This window comes from Canis lupus, chromosome 18 (genome assembly GCF_048164855.1).
Source record: "Canis lupus baileyi chromosome 18, mCanLup2.hap1, whole genome shotgun sequence".
Lineage (NCBI taxonomy): Eukaryota > Metazoa > Chordata > Mammalia > Carnivora > Canidae > Canis > Canis lupus.
In genome coordinates, this window is record NC_132855.1 from 5,377,792 (window position 1) to 5,399,158 (window position 21,367).

At 44.4% G+C, this 21,367-nt stretch overlaps 1 protein-coding gene across 1 annotated transcript in view; it reads right to left on the bottom strand.

The window, feature by feature from the left end:
* The window catches only part of MET (MET proto-oncogene, receptor tyrosine kinase), a 124,153-nt gene extending 111,662 nt beyond the window's left edge, over positions 1 to 12,491 (bottom strand). Inside the window, exon 1 of the mRNA XM_072783341.1 lies at positions 12,337 to 12,491. Coding sequence (XP_072639442.1) covers positions 12,337 to 12,433 — 97 coding nt within the window. The 5' untranslated portion in view covers positions 12,434 to 12,491. The remainder of the gene's footprint in view (positions 1 to 12,336) is intronic.
* Between the last annotated feature and the right edge of the window lie 8,876 nt (positions 12,492 to 21,367).

Here is a 21,367-nt window from a genome sequence, read left to right on the forward strand (position 1 = left end):
TCATGTCGCTTTGCTCTTTAAAAATAGTTCAACTCCCGGGCAGCCCGGGTGGCTCAGCGGTTCAGCGCTGCCTTCAGCCCAGGGCGTGATCCTAGAGACCCGGGATCGAGTCCCACATGGGGCTCCCTGCATGGAGCCTGCTTCTCCCTCTGCCTTGTGTCTCTGCCTCTCTTTCTCTCTGTGTGTGTGTGTTTCTCTCATGAATAAATAAATCTTAAAAAAAAAAAAAAGTCCAACTCCTCGGCACAGCTTAAAAGCCATGCATCATTTGGCTTCACCCTAACTCTCCAGCCTCACCTCTTGCCATCATCCCCCTAGGAATCTAGGCTCTAGCCACCTTGCCCTTCTTCAAGTTGCTGAAGCAAGCCATGTGCTCTCCTGCTCTGGGTCTCAGAACATGTGGGTCCCTTTTTATGGAATACACTTGTCCTCACCTGGTTAACTTACCCTTTCCTCAAGTCTTACCATAGGTGTGACATTTCATTCAGGATGCCTTCTCCGGTACCTCTCTCACCCTCTAGGAATAGATTCGAAACCGTTTTACATGCTCACATGTCAAATCTGCCTTCTCCTTAGTTAGACTTTATTATGTTCTATTGTAATTCACTTATCTGTATCTCTCACTAGACTGGAAGCCCCATTTTTAGCCCCTTGCACAGTGTCATTACACAGCACCTGGCAAAGATTTGTTGAAGAAGAAATAATGAAATGAATTAATAAAGAATGACCTTGAACAAAGACTCTGACAGTATGGATATGATAGAAAAAAAAGACTAGGTTAGAAAGATATTCAAGAGCTAAAATTTATGTGAAGATGATCCAACATGGATTGTGATCATAGGGGAAGACTGTAAGAAGTCAGGGATGACTAAAAAATGTCTATTTTGGGTGTCATAAACAATGGTAAGATCATCAGGCAGAGAAAAGTTTGGGGGGCAAAAGAAATAGTTTGGTTAATAACTCTGAGGTGTCTTTTGGTCATTTGAGTGGAAGTGTTCATAGGTAGCTAATAACATGGCCATGGTGCTCTAGAGCAGAGAGTTGGACATAGCATTTGTGAACCACTGGTCCATCATTGTATTTGAAGTCATGGAAAAAAGTGAGATCACCTGTGGGCATGTTCAATATGTAGAATGAAGGAATTCAAACTTCAGATGTAAAGTTTAAACCCAAACTTTATTTTTATTTTTAAAGATTTTATTTATTCATGAGAGACAGAGAGAGAGAGAGAGAGAGAGAGAGAGACGCAGAGACACAGACAGAGGGAAAAGCAGGCTCCATGCAGGGAGCCTGACGTGGGACTCGATCACAGATCTCCAGGATCATGCCCTGGGCCGAAGGCAGGTGCTAAACCCCTGAGCCACCCAGGGATTCCCTAAACCCAAACTTTAAATGTAAAAAGGAAGTCTGGTATTTCAGAAGCTAGAAATTTCAAAAAAACAGAAGCAATACGTACGGTGTCACATCTCACAGAGAGGTCAAGAGGAATAAAAACAAAAGTGTCCATCAGATTTGGCAATGAGGAGGTTGCTGGTTATTAGAGTGAAGACAACTTCTTGGTAGTTGGCAACACACTGCTTGAGTGGAATGAATTAAAGAATGATTGAGGATAGAGACAATGAGTTAGAAATTATTTTCAAGAATTCTAAATTTATTTAAAGCATAAGGCAGAAGCGGGAGTGAATACTTACTATCGCTGTATAGTGAAAATCCTATCAGAATGTCTGCAGATGTGCTTTCTTGCTAGAAGCAGCAGCAAGTTGAGCAAGGGCCGAATGAAAAAAAGTGAGGGAGATTTTAAAAGATGGGCGGGGTTGGTAGGGAGGGGAAGATGCAGCAAGGTGCTCCAAGATGTCGGGAAGAATGGCATCAAGAGCATAGGCTGAAAAGACTATTTCAACATTTAAGACAGAAGCAGGGAGGTAAGAACGGGCGACATGGAAACCATCTGGGCTTCTGTTTATTCTCTAAGCTATAAAGGGAGATATTACATGGAGAATAAAGGAGGCCAAAGAGATTTCAAGAGGTTAAGAAAATGGTGAAAGTTTGGAATCACTGGGGGAATGTGGAGAACGGGAAATGACTAAAAAGTTTGCCTGAGTCAATACAAATCCTAATAACGATGCTGATTCCAATGGAGTGTCCAAGCAGCCAACAAGGTAGACTTGGAAGTTAAATGGTTCCATGATCATGACCTTGGTAGTGAATTCCTTGTAATGTTTATATAACTCATCAGATCTATGGGCCTTCATTAAAGGGCAATGCCAGCATTTTATTATTTTTATTTCAAAACCAGTTTTATTGAAAACCACAAGGAATAATTTCAGGGAAAAGGAAAACATACTGAGCCAGTTACTCTGCTCTCTTTTTCAATAAAACCAACAATTTGAAGATGTGAAAGAAATGAATCAGATATAATGATCATCTAACTCTGAAAATTAAAACCCATTTAGGAATTGTGAGGGAGGCTTGATTCTAAATACCAGTCTAGTTATTCATTCAGAATCTTTAGTAACATTTGGAAAGTAATTAATCAACTTATGACATAGACTGAAGGGCTGTCACCTTTCATTGTGGTTAATGAAACTGTCTGGGGTTTTATCTGTATACTCTTCTGGGGAGAACAATCTATTGACCAATCTATTTTGTAAGCTCTGTGAAGAGCAGAAGAATATTTAAAATCATTAAGTTCTGATGTACAGATTTCAATAAACAAGTATATGTGAATAAAACTGAAATAAAATTTAGAAGTATCTTAATTTTGACATGACAAAAAGTGAATTTCTGAAAAGTCCAAAATATGTATTCAGTTCTGTTAGGAAGACACTTTTTTCTGTCAACAAACTTTATTTGGCTGCTTCTTTATATAATTCAGTAGAACTTAAAATATATATTGTAGGGACGCCTGGGTGGCTCAGTGGTTGAGCGTCTACCTTCAGCTCAGGGCATGACCCTGGGGTCCAGGGATCGAGTCCCACATCGGGCTCCTCCTCTTCCCCAGGGAGCCTGCTTCTCCCTCTGCCTGTGTCTCTGCCTCTCTCTCTGGGTCTCTCATGAATAAATAAATAAAATATTAAAAAATATATATATAGTATGATCTTATACTTAACTTAAAAAAAACCCAGCTAGGGTAATAACATTTTAAGCCCAAAGGTTCACGCAGGCCCTAAAATATTCTATTTGCCTGCTGTCTTTGTCTCAACTGGCCAGTGGTCAGACCATGAGCAAACCCTGCATGGTGCAGCAGGAGCTGAAGGCATTCTGCTTGAACGTGAGGCCAGAGTCAGGCGATAGCTGCTCACCTAAGACTCTCAGAGGAGCAAAAAGACTGAAAGTAAAGGCAGACGCCGATAGAAGCTTTCCTCGAGTCTTCAGACCACTGTCTGAGTTTGCGTTTGGAATATAACAAACGTAATTACTACACATACTCCAGCATGAACTCTGTATAATCAAAGCCCAAAGAAATAGCCTCAGGACAATACCTGAAAGAGAGATATACCCACGGCAGATGGTCCTCCAACAGAGAACAGTTACGGATATAGTTTTGAGGGCTGTAACTTTTGATCCCAACAGTTATTGATGCATTATAACGAGCTGATGCACTAGAAAATGCCAGTTAAGAACGTGGTGTAAATTTTTTTTTTTAAGTTTTCTTAGTTTTTCTTTTAATATCATGAATTTTTCTAAGAACGTAGAATTTCATTTGTAGTGTTGACTGCAATGCTTAGAATACACCCCGAACACTCAGAATAAACGATCCTTCTGCTTCCTGCTACAGAACGCGGCTATTCTTACTGGTGTCTGAGGGTAGAACAGAGTAAGAGGCTGATCTCGGACTGGCCAGATGATAGTCTTGCTTCGCCCGGAATCAAGCCACATGACAGAGGAAGTTCAGACTTTGCTTCCTTATCACATGCCCTACCATTTTCCTGTGAGTGTCCCTTGATTCCCCACTCAGTTTTGACCAGCCTTTTTCCTATTTGGAAGGCAGCAGCCTGATTCCTCATTGTGCCACTTTCTTCACCACCTGCGGGTATCCACCCACCTCTCCCCTCCTGTAACCTCACTGAGCTAACACCCCATTGAAACTTCTAAGTCTTCTCTTTCGTTATTTATTTTCTCCATCTGTGGCTTGAGAGTTATCACAGAGACCTTCTTAAAGGGAACTACAGTGTTCCAAATGTACAGATAGGAGGGCATGTGACTGCTTATTTATCAAATTATGAGAAATTTTAGTTTTAAGAATCATCTAAATATGAATATGCAGATATTGATATATGATAATTACTAGTGGTTTGAGCAACCATTTACACAGAAATTAAGCATGTCAAAACTATATGAATAAGTTACTCCTTACACAGTGCTATCATAATTGAGTTTCAAAACAAGTTTAATGATGGTATATGTATTCCGTAAACCGTCAGGTTCACCTAAAAGGACCTCTACCTAAAGACCATAATAACACAATTTTCCTTTCTTTCCCCACCGAGATATAAGAAATCACCAAAATCTGTCACCCCAATGTCATACAGAAACAACACCCTTTTTTGATCAGGAAAGGTTTTCTGAGGACAAAATGCAGGGAGTAGTTAGAAATACACAACATGGTATCAGGAAACTTCTCAATGCCCATGTTTCATTACTATGCCTTCTTCTAAATACTGCTTTCTTTCTTTTAGAGAGGGGCTGCTGTCTCCATAGCCATCAGTACCCTAATCTTGTGCATTTCAATGGCACTTAAAACTACATATTTGTGCAGAGTCCATATGGGAAGTCTAGTCACCAGAAAATACACACTCATAAACAGGAAGTCTAACTACAGTAAGAAGGTGTTTTTCTCCACACAATAGAGTTCAAAGATGTGTCATCTATGTAATCTGGAGCAAAACCCCACACCCCCATTATTGTTGAGTATCCCTCTCTTTCCTCCTACATTACGGCAACTTATGATTATAGCATTACGTTTTCTAAGCCTGTTTGAACTTGCTTATGGATACAAACGACCTGCCCTTTTCTGTGCAAAGCTTTCAATCAGTAAGCACGTCAAGGTGGGAGGAAGGATGGCAGGAGAAGTAAGATGGGGAAAAAATCAATTTTCAGAAAGCATATGGTAACAACTGAATATTTAATCTAATTAGCCCAGAAATGCCTTCCTATTTTCAGCACTCTTTGCAAGGCAGTTGCTTCGTGGTACAGAATGAATTTCAATAAATGTCATATATTTAGTTTGATGGCTTATTTTTAAAATTTGTCGAACCAGGTCACTGACTTAGAATAGATTCATCCTGAAACATGACAGATGGATACTGCTATTGAATAGAAAGATTGACATTAGCTGGAAGGTTCTGGGCAGAAGAAAAAGTCATTCATTTAACATTCAACAAAACATTTACTGAGTACCTACTGTGTGTTAGGATAAAATGTTAAATATTTGGGCTTTATCTTTTTTTTTTTTTTTTTAAGCCAAAATCATTTCCTTGGGGTAGTAAGAATTACAGCTAAATAATACTGGGTCTTTAAAAGTACTTACATTTTTCACATTGCATCAGAAAACTGCATTAGCACTCTTTCAAATATTCATTCTGTTATGGTTGTGAGATTTTAGACCTAATTCAGATTTTTGAAGATGCTGTTTACTGACCCTTAGCAAAAACCAACTTCCTATTCTTCTGCAACAAAAAAGGCCTTACATGGCTTCAAAGATTTCTTAAACATCAAAGAGCTTAGAGAGACATACAGTTTATGGGTAATGATTTAGGATTTAGTGAATCAAAAACACATGGATTAAATTTCCTTTAAAAGACCCCGAGGTTTAAATTTTAAGAGCTAAAATGTTGGTCTGAACACACATTGGTCTTAAGAAACGCCAAAAGTTATTTTTAAAGATACTTTGAATTGTCTTGTAGACCCAAAACTTGGCTGGATTTTCCTTTCTCACATGATTAGACTGCAAAGGAGACAACCTGCCTTCTGTTAAACAAATTTACCCCACTCCTTTCTCTCTCTCTCTCTCTGCCTTGTGAAGACTACATTACAGCTGACCCTTCAACAAGGTTGGAACTGCATGGGTCCACTTATACAGTACAGTACTGCAAATGTATTTTCTCCTCCTTAGGATTTTTTAAAAACATTTTTTCATTTTATCATATGAATACAGTATATAATATATGTAACATAATATGTATTAACTGTTTTTGGTAAGATTTCTAGTCAACAGTGGCTATTAGTTCAATTTTGGGGGAGTCAAAGTTACATGCAGATTTTTGACTGTACAGGAGGTCAGTGCCCCAACCCCCTTGCTGTTCAACGATCAACTGTATTTCAAAGGTCTCCAGCTTTGAATGTTCTTCTTGATATTTTCAATAAAATATTAAAAATTAGAAACATTCCCATGGTCTTATGGAATAACTGCAGTACTTTTCAGTTCCTTCAAGTCAATTATTTTTTCTTACATACAACTTCAAAATTGGACTAAGATTTTAGATCCAACTATCGGGTAACAAGGGATCACTTCAAAACAGGAAAAAGCCACTGATATTAATATGTGCTCTGTTTCATGATATATTATTATATTTGCATTTAAAATAGTAGGAAGAAATACAGTACATAGTCTTCCGTTCTAACACAATGGCCTTCCGGAAGGCCACTAGCCTGGGCATTTCACTGAGTTTTTAGGATTAAAGGAAACAAGTTAGTGCACAACCTGTGAGCTTTCATTCCTTTGGAAAAATAGATTGCAGTACTGATCTGATGGTTTCTAAAGGGCACTTGAATCCAATGCTGTACATGTTTTAAATTTCAATTGTAGAGAAGTAACTAGTCAAGTTCAGGCACATCTAAACAAAACACAACATAACAAAAGCACCAGTATTCCAAAGAGGGAGTTTATCCTGAATGAGAACTTGGAAATGAAATCTATACATAAAGTTATGATGAACTGAGGCTTCAGAAAGTGACTGCTTCACTTAAGAATGAAAAAAAGTAGATTACCCTTTAGCTCACAAATATACATAGTTTGATAGAAAGTATATTTGTTGAAGAGCTTAGAAAAACAAGTGTGAAAAAAAAAAAGAAAAACAAGTGCGTGCCAAAAGGTGATGAATTATATAATATCTTTTTTTTTGTGGATTGCTAAGCTAATTTTCTAGAGGGAGGAAGAATCTGAGAACTCTAGAAGATAAGCACGCGGCAAAAGTGGCTCTGGGCATCTTTGGCCATACATGCTGCTGAATTCAACAACACCTGAAGGTGACACAGGGGACCAATTGGCAGGTATAGTCATGGCTAAGGATTGCAAACAAGACCACCAGAAGCCAAATCTGACACCGAAACTTTTTGTCAATCCTGCACACTATTTTAAAAGATGCTGAGTCAACACTTTAAAGTGGAGAGGTTTCTAGCTTCTCTTGAAAATCTGAAAGATACACCTACCACACGGGCCCATGCCACTTACTGGGCTTCACGGCAACTCTGATGATGCCAAATGCTGGCTGTCTCCTGTTAGGTGGGGCCTTTTCCAAGCAGGGTGTTGGTTTCTAGTGAAATGGTTAGTTTCATTCATTTAGGTTACCTGCTGGCAAATCTTTTTTTTTTTTTTTACTATAATCTCCACGTTCCACGTGGGGCTCAAACTCACAACCCCAAGAGTGAGTGAGTTGCATGTTCTACTGACTGAGTCAACAAGGTGCCCTCTCTTGGGTTTCTGGGGTATTTTTTTTCTTTCCTGTTGGCAAATCTTGATGCAGGACACAGATTGGGCAGAAAGAAAGAGGAAGAAAATCCGACATAGTGGCTTCACATTGGAAAGGGAAAAGAAAGGAGAGAAAGAAGAAAGAAGGAAGTGCAAAACAGGCTGCACACACAGGCAGCAACTGTCTCCTTTGCAGTCCCCAGATATTTACCATGGAAGGGATCGGAGATGGAGGCTGTGAATACTACTCTCAACAAATTCTTTTGGACCAGGTTTACAGTGTAAAAAATAAGAAGGAAAATTGTCTGAATGGAGCCATAACCTTGATCAAGGATGGCATGTGGACATGGGACCAGGTAAATGCAGGAAAATACCATGGGTTTGCTTCTTCCATACACAATAAACCAAGGGATGTGGCCACTTCTTCATTGTCACTTTTGAGCCTGCAGTGAACTATGGCAGGCACGGTCCGGGTATTTCTGGTAACAATCAGGGACTCCAAGTGGAGCTGTGCAGGTTGGGCACTGCACAATTCCAGAGACAACAAAACCAGAATGGCACTCCTGAGAAGTGCAAAGTAGAAGCTCTACTCCAGATATCGACAGGACTTACTTTCTTATCTCTTCCAGGTTCTAGTTCAAAGGCCACCTTCAAAGTGAAGCCTTCTCTGACTACTACTTACTGAATTTTTTTTTATCTTACTGAATTTTTCAATCACCACTCCACCCTCTCTTATCCTTGACAGTCCTCACTTTGCTTCCTCGTAGCTCTTATCACCACTCAGAAACAGCATTTTAATTTATGTATTTTATTTATTGTTTGCCTTCCTTAATACAGAACAGAGCATCATAATATCAGAGATCTTAGTCTGTTTTATTCTCTACTGCTTTACCAGAGTCTAGAATTATGGCTGGTAGGTGTTCAATAAATTATCCTGAATGACTAAATCCTCAGTTACATTCTTAAAGTATAAGAACCTGGCTTTCTCTAGAACTTGTGATTCTCTGGCCGTATTCCATAACTGCCCTGATAATATTCATAAATAATCCTTTGTTGTATTAGAAGAAATACATTTTCAAATTCTATGGATCATGATACAATTTTTATGACCCATAGGCTCTTTTTTTTTTAAAAAAGATTTTATTTATTTTTACGTAATCTCCATACCCAACATGGAGCTTGAACTTACAAACCCAAGATGGACTTGCATGCTCTACTGACCGAGCCCATGAGGCACCCCTATATGGCCCATAGGCTCTTAATATGAATTCTACGGGCCCTATAGCTACACAATTAATTACAGAAATTAAAGACAACATGCATAACCTGCATAAATATACTTGTGCAAATTTACACAATCATAGAAGAAATATGTATACCTGGATATGCAATTAGCCAGTTAACTTCTTTTTTTCCACTGAGCTCACACCTCCTGCTACAAATGCCACACGTGTGATTTTTCTCTCAATTACATTTTACAGCTTATAAAAACACTTTCTTCATTTTGTCCGTTGAAAAGCAAAGGATCTGTAGTAAGATTTTACTGGATGTTTTTATTGAAACAAATCCCAAGGGGAATATACTAAACTGTTAAACACAGCTGAGGAGATATCGGAGAATGGGCTTTCTGATAGTAGGATAGATTACAAAATTACTCGCAGCTCTTAATCTGATAACAGGAGCAGAATGCCCCACACATATGAATGATGGCTTTTTCTGGTATGCTTTACCACAAAAAGAGAAAGAACAAAAAAAAGAGCGCTGGAGAAACAGAAGGTGAGAAAAACTCCAGAGACCAGAAATGTTGCATTCATCATTTATCACTAACCTAAGGATCCCTAACTATGCTTCAGTGGAAAATGCTTCAAATAGTTAACCTTTGAAGCTGGCTGGGCAGAGGTGCTGTCCAGATAGCATGGAGGCTAGGCTCACACACAGCTTCCTCACCTACAGGAAGGAAAGGTTACAGTACTGACATCAACCTGGTCTATTTTGTAAGGCTGTTGTGTATCAGCAAGAGGCTATGCTCAGAAACAGCGTGAAAATTTTATGAGGCCTTTAAGTCCCAATCTTTTGATGTTTAAAAGAATTTCTATTATGTAAATGGGATGATTTCTAATGTCATCATTTTCCTGTTACATTCCCTTAATAATCATGGATCTTAGTTCCATAATTTTGTGTGTTATTAATCTGAAATTCTAGATTATAAACTCTTCAAGGGCAGAGATTGCATTTCTCCCTTTTAAAAAATATTTCTCTAGTACCAAACATATATGATGCTCAACATACAGTTCTTAGCTATTTTTGGTGATGCAAATGTGAGCCTGGCAGCAACTCAGTGCCAGTTAAGAAAAGGGAATCAAAGTGATCCTAAATTGACATTAGTCAGTATATTTATCAGTCATTACTAGGAGGTTACTATTTATTTTGCATTGAGCAAAGCCCAAGAGGAAACTGCCCTGAGGGCTCTATGTCAAAGACACCAGTTTCAACATACACCACTGAGGTAAAGGAGGTTAATTTCCTGGTACTTGAGTTTCTTCATATTCCCTTCCCTTAAGGCAGCACAATTAGGAAATCTGGTATTCCACGAACAAGCAAGGAGCCCAAGGAAAGTATCAGGGATGATGGGGAAAAGCAAAGCAGGGCTGGCTCTGGTGAGCCTAATGATAGCCAAGAAGAAACCTCTGAAATAGGGTGGAAGAATGGGGACACAGAAGGGTCGGGAAGCCACTCGGACCCAAGGAAGGGGAAGGGATGAGGAGAAAGGGGCAGAAAGATGGGAGGTGCTCTGAAAATACAGGGAGCTGTGTACTTTCCCTGGGTGTGTCACCACAGGCGCTGGCGCAGTCACCTAGGGAAAGCTGTGTGTCTTGAAAGGAGTAACCCTTTTAAGTTATTCAGGTTGTCTTGAGATGACCACACAGGAGAAAAAAGTTTATTTGAGGCTATTACATAGATTTGTAAAAGGAAAATTAGACTGTTATTCTGAATTAGTACTTTTTTTTAGCCAATAACTAAGAAAATGGACTTTTGAAATGTATTTCTTAGTCTAAGGCACATTAAAACAAATTCTGAACATTTCAAGATTACGGTGGGACACATGCTCATATAATCTTCAAAGGAATTTAGAGAATAAGGGTATTTCTCCTGCTTAGAAAAGTGTCATTTTCCTTTCATCGTAGTTTTAAAAGTCAGAAAAATATCATCGGCTTTCATATTGACGCGCTATGGTTAATCTTGTGTATCTTTATCATTCAGATAAGCCTCACCCATTAATCCTGAAGGGACGGCGTGTCTATCTGATGTAAACCCCTACTGTGATGTATTAAGAACAAAGCGATCCTTGAAAAAGTGGAACTCAGCAGATCATCTCCTATATGCGATCAAGTCCATCATATTCAAATCAAAATATATTTAGGTTAGCAATTAGAGGCTCATGCACTGTTAAGTTTGAAACCTGAACAGATTTTTCTAAAAACACTAGTGTCCTTTATAGGCACTTGGACACATTTTTGGCACTACAAAAATTTTCTTAGGAGTAATATAAATGTCACTGGTGTTATTCAGCAGTTTAAAAAGAATGAACACCCAATGAATACACCACAGACTTGCTGTGTGTGGCATCGAGGCACCTCACTTCTCTTCTAGTATGGAAGTTTCCAGGTTAAAACAAAGCCCCATACGCTTGGAAATGGAAAGGAAAGCTATGTACATGTCAATAACCCAAGCACCACTTAACAGTTTACATAAAAACACAATTTATGTCCCAGTGGCGCAGAGAAACATGATGCACGACATTTTCAGATCATCTTCATGCAGAAAAAAAAAATGCATTCATTAGTCAGCTAGAATAGTTTAGCTCTAAAGGACAATACTGGTTTTCTGGATCCATCTGCCGGCAACGTCCATGTGTCTGGCTGGAGGCAGCGACAGGACAAACCCTCGCCCAACTCCACTAAGTGGGAAGTGGGAACGGGGTTCTCGGGATTCAGGGGAGGGTCCCTAGAGTCTATGCCGTCGGTCGCTTTTTCCCAGCGCTGTCCTAGTCCCCGAGCATCGGGGCTCGGCCCGGGGCGCAGCCCGGTCCTTCGGCCCAGGGCCGCGGACACCCGCTGAGCCGCGGGGCCGCTCTGGACCCGGAGCTGCGCGAAGGGAGACGCGACGCCCGGGGCAGCTCTCCCCGCACCAGCCGCCGGCACCTCTGCAGATGCCAAGCTGCCCAACGGCTCTCCCCGAGCGGGGCACTTGGTGGGGCAGCGCGCCGCGCCGGCCAGCGGGCGGGGAGCACACGGGCGGCCGCGCAGCCTCAGCGCCCCGGGCAGCCCCGCACCAGCCGGCCCCGCGCCCCCGCCGGCCCCTGCCACACCGGGGGCACCGCGCACCTGGCGGCCACGGGCCCGGCCTGGGGCGGAGCACCTGCCCCTGCAAGGATGCCCGCGCGCCCCGCCGGGCGGGACCCCGACCCCGACCCCGACCCCAGCCCCTCCCGAGCGCCCGGGCGGCCCCCGCGCCCGCGCCCGCCCCCGCCCCGGGTCGCCCGGGCGGCCCAGGACCCCGGCCCCCGCCGCGCCTCCGCCGCGGCCCGCGGGGCCCCGAGGGGAACAAAGGGCCCGAGGGCCCGGGTGCGGCGCGCGTCGCTTTACCTTGCGGCGTCCAAGCTCCGCGGAGACGTCGGAGGCGCGGGAGTCCGCTGTCGCCCCGCGCCCGGCCCGCGCCCGCCGCGCCGCTCCGCATCCGCATCCGCTCCCCGGCGCTCGGCCGCTGCGCGCGGCGACGGCCGCCGGCTCACCTGCGGGGAGGCCAGCCCCGGGCCTCCGCCCGCCCGCCCGCCCGCGCGCTCCCCGCTGACTCAGCCCGCCATCGCCGCCCCGGGGCGCGTCCAGGCGGGAAGCACGGCCCGAGCCCGGCCCCAGGAGCCCGGCCCCAGGAGCCCGGCCCCGGCGCCCGCCCCCCGGCACGTGTGCGCCGGCCCCGCGCGGCTCGTCCCGCCGCAGACCCGGGGACCGGCAGCGCCCGGAGGGGAAGCCGGCCCCCGCCCTTCCTGCCGCCCGCGCGCCGCGCCGGTGCCCCGGGGGTCGCGCTTCCTCCCGCCCCGCCCGCCCGCCCGCCGCGCCGCCGCCGCCGCCGCCAAGGTGAAACTTTCTAGGTGCACCACAAGTTTCCTCGCCCCCCGCGCTCTCAGCTCCCAGCGCGGGCAGCGCCGACGCGGCGCGGCGGGCAGCGGGCCCCAGGCTCCCCCTCCCGGCGCTCGGGCGCCCAGCGTCAGCCCGCGGGACGCCGGGCGCGCCCCCTCCGCCCCCCGCCCCCTCCCGTCCCCGGCTCCGCGCCGCGCCCCGCCCCCCCACTCCGCGCCCCGCAGCCCCCGCCGCTCACTCCGCGCTGCCCTCCGCGCCCCGCCCCGCCGCTCCGCTCCGCGTCCTCCTACTCCGCGCCCCTACGCCCCCTCTCCGCCCACTCCGCGCTCCCCTGCTCCGCGCCCCGAACCCCCACTCCGCGCCCGCCCCCCCCTCACTCCGCGCCCCTGCGCCCCCGCTCCCCCTTCCGTGCTCACTCCGCGTCCCCTGCTCCGCGCTCCGCTGCCCCCTCCGCTGCCGCCGCACCCCGGCTCACTCCGCGCCCCGCCCCCCAACTCCGCGCCCCCTCCGCCCCCGTCCCCCGTGCTCACTCCGCGCTCCCCTACCCCGCGCCCCGCCGCCCCCTCTGCTCACTCCGCGCCCCTCCGCGCCCCGCCGCTCCAGTCCACCCCCTACTTCGCGCCCCCTCCGCGCCCCCTACTCCGCGCCCCTCCGCGCTCTGCCGCTCCACCGCGCGCCCCCTACGCCGCACCCCTCCGCCCCCCTCCGCGCCCCGCTGCTCCACTCCGTGCCCGCTCCGCGCTCTCTTCGCTCCCCCTACCCCGCGCTCCCTCCGCGCCCCGCCCCCCTGCTCCGCGCTCCCTCCGCTCCACTCCGCTCCCTCTCTGGTCCACTCCGTGCCACTCCGCGCTCCCCCTGCTCCACTCCGCGCCCCCGCCGCGTACGCTCCGCGCCCTCCGCCCCCCCCCCCCCTCCGCGCCTCCGCCGCGCCCCCTTCGCCCCCTCCGCGCGCTGCGCCCGGGAAAGGCGCGCGCCCGGGCTCAGGCTGCCCCGCGCTTGTTAGCGGCTGAGCCCCGGCGGGGTGGGGGCGGGGTGGGGGCGGTGGGACCCCACAGAGACAGGGCGCTCATTGTCAGGGCGGAGGTGGGAGTGGATGCACAATTGTCCCGATGATTTCATTATGCAACGATTATCCCCTTTATTATAATAACTCAGCTTTCTGCAAGGAAGAACAACGCAGGAGTTTAGCCCTGAGAAAACTTCAGCTTCTTTCAGGTTTTTTTTTTTTTTCGTAGCAGGAAACAGGCTGATTAAATAACTAGGCAAACAGCAATGAACAAGCAAAACAAAAGTTTAATTCTTGAATGTTGAAATCGTATGATTAAAAAAAAAAAAAAGGTTGTGGGGGCCTGGTGAACTGTACGAGGCTCCTGTTGGGACTTTTTGTCCTTCACAGGCCTGACCATCAAAAGTGACATTAACCTTCTAGAGAAAATAAGCCCCGGGAGGTACCAACCTAAGGACCCGAGCGTTGCCTCTTAGGCCTTCACATGTCCCCACCTGCGTTAGGGCTTGTCACGCAGCGGCGGCTGTTAGTTACTTGTCAGGGACAAAACAACATTGGGCAGGTTCAGGAATTATTCACCATGGAATGAAAAGTAGAGAAGTATGATAAGAAGAGTTGGCCCTTTCCCGAGCGCTTACTGTGTGCACTGAGCAGGCACTTTCCTGGGGACCACGCAGAGCAGCCTCAGTCCTCTAAAGTAAGTACCGCATGATTCCCCAATTTTATGGAAGAGGAACTTTCTCCTATCGTGTAATACTAGAGCTTTGCACTGAACCGTTTTGCAGATGAGGAACCTGAGGGCCTGAGGGTTCCTGGGAGGGTCACACGGTCGGTGAAGGAGGTGAGGTTGGAACCCAGCTCTCCAACCCCCGGGCAGGTTTTCTGCTCCCGGAGCGAGAGGGCCAAGGCTGGCGAGGCCAAATACACAGCGCAGCGCGGCTGAAGCCTTCCTGACCTCACCTGGTACCTGAACGATGACCCTGGTTAGTAGTTATATAACCACATTAGTTATATAAATGCTCGTGCTTATTAAATGCTGATTTGCAGGTTGGACGGCCCAGGTCCTACTTATGGACAGATCAGTTATAGATTTGGGGTTCAGTCCCAACTTCCAATTAAAGGCGAATCAACTAATGAATTCACACACACGCTCACAATTAACCATAGTTGTCCAGAGGAATAACTAGAGTGCTGTTTCTCTTTCCTGGTTCCCATAGCAATGTTAACTGGATATTTAGATTGCATTATATAGTTGCCTTAACAGGTTTTCCGAGTTTGTGTGCCGCGATAAACACGTAAAAGAAAAAAAAAATTCAATGAAAGTAGTAGAGAGACCCAGAAGAACAGTACAAACTGGAAAATAGATCCAAATAACGTATTCTGTATTTTCAGCACCGAAGTCTCCCAGTTTCTAGTTTCTGACAAAATTCAATCCAATTTTGAGACTGTATTAAGACTTGTCATTTTGATTTATTAACCGTGAGTAGGGAGATAACATTTTGTAAAAATCACTAGGAATAGCATAATAAAAGTATCCGAGTATCAAAGTAATGAGTTTTTGCATGCTACCCAGATAGGTTTGATCAGGGAAACAGTGAGAAATCATTTCACATATTTGGAAGTGGGGAGAAGCAGATACTTTGAAAAGGCAATAGGAGTTCTACAGTTTAGTTTTGGTTTTGTGGCTAACTTTAATTGTTACTGTTTAACTTTTCCTCGGGTCGGTGGCATGGGTGACACACTGTATGATGAAGTTCTTTTGGTATTTTCCTAACGAAACCAAACTCCTGTGGCCAGCACTGTTGCCTGGCTAAGCCAGCACCTGTTCTCAACCAGCTATTCCTTTGCCTGCCTCCACCTCCTGCGGCTAAAGAAAAGAGATACTTGCTTTCCCGGACTTCTTAGCAGCCAGACATGGCCATGTCATGCCATTCTGGCAGGAAGGTTAAGCTAAAATCTGTTGGGGACTTCTGGGAAAGAGTTTAGTTTCTTAATTAAAGAGATCTAAGAGGCCAGTGCCACCCCTTCTCACTACTTGCTTTCTTGAGTTTATACATGATGCCCAGCCGAGAGCCAGCCACCTTGTGGCCATGAGGAGAGAAGTTGGTTCTGACATTGCTGAGCTACAGCACCAATGCCAGTAGACCCCTACTTCCAGATTTCTTATTTTGTGGGAAAATACTTGTTTCAGATGCTATTCGCCAGAATTCCTGTCACCTGTAGCCAAAAGCATCTGTAACCGACCTACCCCTCAAGTGGGGAGCAAGACATCTCCAAGGCCGAGTTTAGAATAGTGGTTAAGAAATTCGCAGGCACCCAACTGGCTCAGTCAGCAGAGCCTGTGACTCTTGATCTCAGGGTTGTAAGTTCCACTTACAACTTACAATTTATTTTACTTAAGTAAACAGCAAGAAAGGAAAAAAAAAAAAAAAGAGTATGGGTTTGAGATCCAGACGGTCAGGATTTCAATCCCAGTTCTGCTGCTTGCTTGCTTGCTGTGGCACTATAGGCTGGTAGCGTCAACTGTGCTTTATCTGCAAACTGAGGATAATAATAGGGTTATTGTGAGGATGAAATGAGGAGCTATAAGTAAAGCACATGGAATAGTGTCTGGTGAAATATAAATCCTCGAAAGGCGTGAGCTGTTCCTACCCACATATTTGTGGATAACACACAGTGCTAAACGACCAACCGACCCATCTCTTGACCCTGAGATGGGCCTAATGGTGGCCATGGTCAAGATCAAGACGAAGGGGGTGGGATCCCGCTCTAAACATGTCGCATCCTTTCTCCTCTCCCTTCAAAATGCTAACGTTTAGATCTTCAAAGGTGCTGTTTACGTTTATTCACGTGGTACCGTATTGAAATAAAAATGAACGTCATCTTCTCAGAACAGGGGCTTCACACTGGCAACCTGTGGAGGGTAGGAACCACAAACATGTTACGGGCCCATAGAGTATTTTTTAATAGTTTGAGCTGTGGTAGACAGAACATACGTGCTGCATTTGGCCATCATCTTACCATCTTCTCTTGTAATGCTTCCAGCCAACCTCTGATCTTGAGGTCACTTTCTCCTGTAGGCATTAGGATTTGGAGCTCCTGTTTTAGAGTATTAATTCTTGGATTTGCTCTCTCTGCTCTCCCCCCTTCCCCAGCCCCATGGCCCCTATTATTGTACCTGTGGAGAATGTCTCCACAAAAGGACAAAAAGAATTCAGGTGACAGTTCCTCAACTCATTGTTGTGGGCAACTACAATTTGGGGATGTAGGACTCCTTTTACCTTTTTGGAGATGCCTCATGTACAATAGAATTTTGAAGATTCTGAAAACTCATGGGGAAAACCACAGCAGAACAAAACAAAAAAAGCATGCTTTTCTCTTCTTAACATCTTCAGTAAGAATTTTCTGTAAAATCAGTAATAGGGAACACTCTTTGGGAAAACTTGCCTTAAAGAAAGGAAAGTCCAGATATGATGGGTTAGAACAGGGCACTTTCAATATTAACTGCTTTTATGTTAATTCGTATTGGTCGTTTGTTTGTGGCTGGGCTCTCTAAAAATAAAACATGCCATATTAAGTTATCTAAGAATATGACTAAGCATATTCAACGTTGAGGACAAGTACATGGCTGCTAGGCTCGTGGAGCTCTAAGTATTGTGATTTTACTCAGAGGCCTATGAAACTGGACAGAAAAACTAAAAAAAAAAAAAAAAAAAAAAAAATGCTGTCTCCAGCAGGGTGCTGCAGTTTTTATTAGTGACTTGGCTCATTTTCACGTCCAGCTTATTGCCTCTCTTCTAAAACGAGGCAAAGGCATAATGTATTTTGCTTGCATTTATTAAATATCTATCATGTATCAGTCATGTGTTTGAGTTCTACTTATGTCCTCATAACAGAACTCCAGGAGAGGTATCATTCTTCTCAGTTTACGTCCAGGGAAATGCAGCTCAGAGAGATCAGGTAGCTTATCCAGGGTCATACCAGTGACCTAAGGCTGTCTCTTTGCAAAACTCTTGTACTTCCCATTGCAGCAATTATAAATTGTCCCTTATCCTCTGGTGAATGATAGAGTCACTTAGCATGGAACAGCAGAACTTAAGCTTCCTCCTGTTTTTCCTTTCTTCTTTGTACGCAAAGTCAGATGCGTACAAAGGGCGTGGCTACCCCTCTGCGTGCTTGACCCTAGGGGACTGGATATTGCCCCGTAGAAGAAAGGTGCTGGTACCACCTATGTTGTCCAACTGTAAAGCACTGGACAGGGTGACGCAAGGGTCCTGAGCAGTCAGAGTGGGGTAGGGTCTGGGCTGTAGGTATGGACCTGGGACCTCCGAGTGTGAAAAGGAACTGTAATGCTCTTTCCTCAATGTCTTTGTTTTCACAACCCTTCGGCCCTCCTTTGGGGACCCAGGGAATGTGAAAGAGAAAGGGTAGGAACAGATGATAAAGAGTCAGGAGTCTTTCAAGGTATTTTGGAGAGTCACTCTCTTCTCTGAAGATGAAAAATAAAGGCAATGACTTTTAGAAAGTCCCAGAAGGCTCTTACAATTCTTCCTGCTATCAATACTTCCCTCCCTGCAGTTGTGTTCATTTCTTTTTCTTTTCTTTTTCTTTTACCTTGTGGCAAATTGAGGGGGAGAAAAAGCATTTCGGTAAAGAAAATGGGGGGAATTTTTCATTTTTATATAGCATAGTATAGCATTATTTCTCAACCAGCTTATCCATTTCCTCTCAATTTAAACTGTTGGGCACTAATAGAAATGGATTAGCCCTGCTTGGGAAATAATGGAATAAAAAATGTAAACACTTTTCCTTTATTGATCAGCATTTCTTTATGGATAGCCCTTTAAAAATGCATATGTAAGTATATGTGCTTGTGCAATTATTACAATTTTAGATTTTGCCATTGGATGATTGCTTTGGCATTTAACCCTGTGTATCGGTTTCTTCAGCTATAAAAACAGTTCCAAAGTCTAGCGAAATGATTCTTAAAAATTAAGTATCAAACAAAATTTTACTGGAACCAGTCCATTTGAAACAAATACACCCAACAATTTACTAGTTGTGCTATACACAAAGGGTCATTAAATTAGAAAGGACTCCAGGGTGTGGTTCTTATTAACTGTTGTCTTGGTGTATTATATCCAAATGTGATAAAATTCTTTTTTTTTTCTATTTTAATGATTGATTAGCTTAGGGATGATTGAATCAATTTAGGGATGGTATATTTTATGAGTCCAAAAGTAAATTAGGCACTTTCAAAATGGCTACAAAATTTAACCAGTTTTAGAGAGAGTACACGGATCCTAAGTATTGAAAAATGATAGAATGAAAGGTTTGAATAGAATCACTGTAGTTATTACAGGTAGCTAATGTATTCTGAGGTTTAACAAAGATGGTTCCAACTTTTGTATTGGCCAGATTTCAAGCTTCTAACAACTTCAGTGTTTAAATGTAATTACTATCGATATATGTACACAGAAGAAATGGCAGGAACTCTGGATTAACCTTGGTTTGCCAATGAGCAGTTAAAAAAACTAAGATGGTAGACAAATTGTGACCAGTCAAGGGTCATGTTCAGAAAGTCGGTGGTGATGCAAACTGCTTTGGACTTCCAGTTTGTTGGTCTACTATAAACATTCCTGCCTTTACATACTTTGAAAAAATCCAACTAAACTGTCCCCAAGAGGCAATTGCAAACTAACCTCTGACAGAGCTGTCAGAGCCAATAAAATCATCTGCAAACTTTATGCTTATGTTGAAGGAACTTTCAAGGAGTGTGTAACCTGAATTAGAAAAGACATCTTTTCGGAGCTTTCCCTGAAGCGTCTAGGCCATCTGTTTTGGCCCAGGCTCCCCACGTTAGAGCTGTTATCAAGTACTGCTGGCTGTCCCATTGCTACTGTTAACAAATGGATTTGTCACCCCAAAGTTAAGAAAAACCAGATGTTTCCTTTGTTGTTCTATGTTCCGATGGCAGGTCAAGACCATGTTTAAACAGCACCAGTGAAATTGAGATTTAGGAATTGAGATCTTATTAATCTGGTCAATGAGGTCATATGATTTAGGGGCATTTCAAGATTTTGACTGAATTTCAATATTTCGCCATCTACGTTTATTGGATTACCTCTAAATTACTCAGTTCTTTATAAACATAAACCTATATCTTATGGGAATCATAATTTGTATGGAAGCAGCTATAAATATGGAATAAAATATTTAAACATGTCAGGTCTTGTAATCCATCAATTAATTTCTTAACCAAATGTTTATTGAGCCCCTACCATGTGCCAGGGAAGTGTTAGTGTCTGAGGCCACAAAGATGAATGAGAGGTTGTCCTTATCGTCGAGGAATTCATAGTCCAGAATGAAAAACCAGCCTGTAAATCAGTAAACCCAATACAATGAGGCAATTGCTAAACATTGTCAGGAGAGTGTCACAGACTAACGTTGGAGACCAGGAGGAGGTGAGGAAACATGGAAGACACCACAAGGGAGGCCACATTTGAGCCACATCCTAACGGATGAGCAGGAGTTTGCCAGACAACTGTATGTTAAAGGAGACGGAGATCAGAGAATGAATTCTTAGCAGAGGCAGCAGGCACAGAGACATGAAATGATTTTATATTCAGTGTTCTGTAAGTAGTTCAGAACAGTTGGGGCACAGTGTATTTGGGGTTAGGGCAGGAAATTGAAGCTAACAAAGTGGATGAGGATCAGCATATGAGGGATCCTGTATACTACACTGAGAGAGAAAAGCTACATGATAGGTGATAAGGAGTCACTAAAGCATTTTAAGTAAAATAATTAGAACTTTATATTTTAGAAAGACCCCTCTGGTTTAATGGAGGGTTTGGAGCAGCACTAGATGAGAGGCAGGGAGGCACAAGGGAAGGCTATTTCTTTAGTGCAGAGGAGCAATGTCATAAAGCAGAGACTGCCAGGATGCAGGACCAGGAGGACAGTTTGACAGATGCCTAGGGTATGGAGCATAATAGGACCACTCAAAGGTGATAGAAATTGAGTGATACTCAGAAAGATTGCTTTTTGTTTTATTTGTTTTTGGTTGTTTAATGGAAGTCTGACACACCATGATGCATTCATTTTGGACTTACTGAGTTTGAGGAGGAGGTTTTACAGATCCCCGCACAATGAGTTGTTGGAGGTCTGGTCGTTAAGTCAAAATACCAATGTGTCAGATTATTGTCTACTTGGTCACGTTGAGAACTACATTTTTCGTATTCTCCTTCTCCATGTAGTTTCAGTTTGGAGTTGACCCATGGGAAAGCTGTGTGTATTCTGGGAGGCAGAAGAGAAGCAGCCATCATTATATTCTGAGGGTTATCATTGGATGCGGGGGGTGCTGCTGGGTGCCAGCTTGTTTACTCTTCCCTCCTTCCTGAGGCTGGCCTTACCAAAAATGACTCCGGGTTTCCATCTGACACTTTGCTGACAACTCACACAGGTGGCAGCCATGAAGAGCCAACAACCTTCCATAGACTTCGTGGCCCCACATGCTGGCTTCCAGAATTCCCT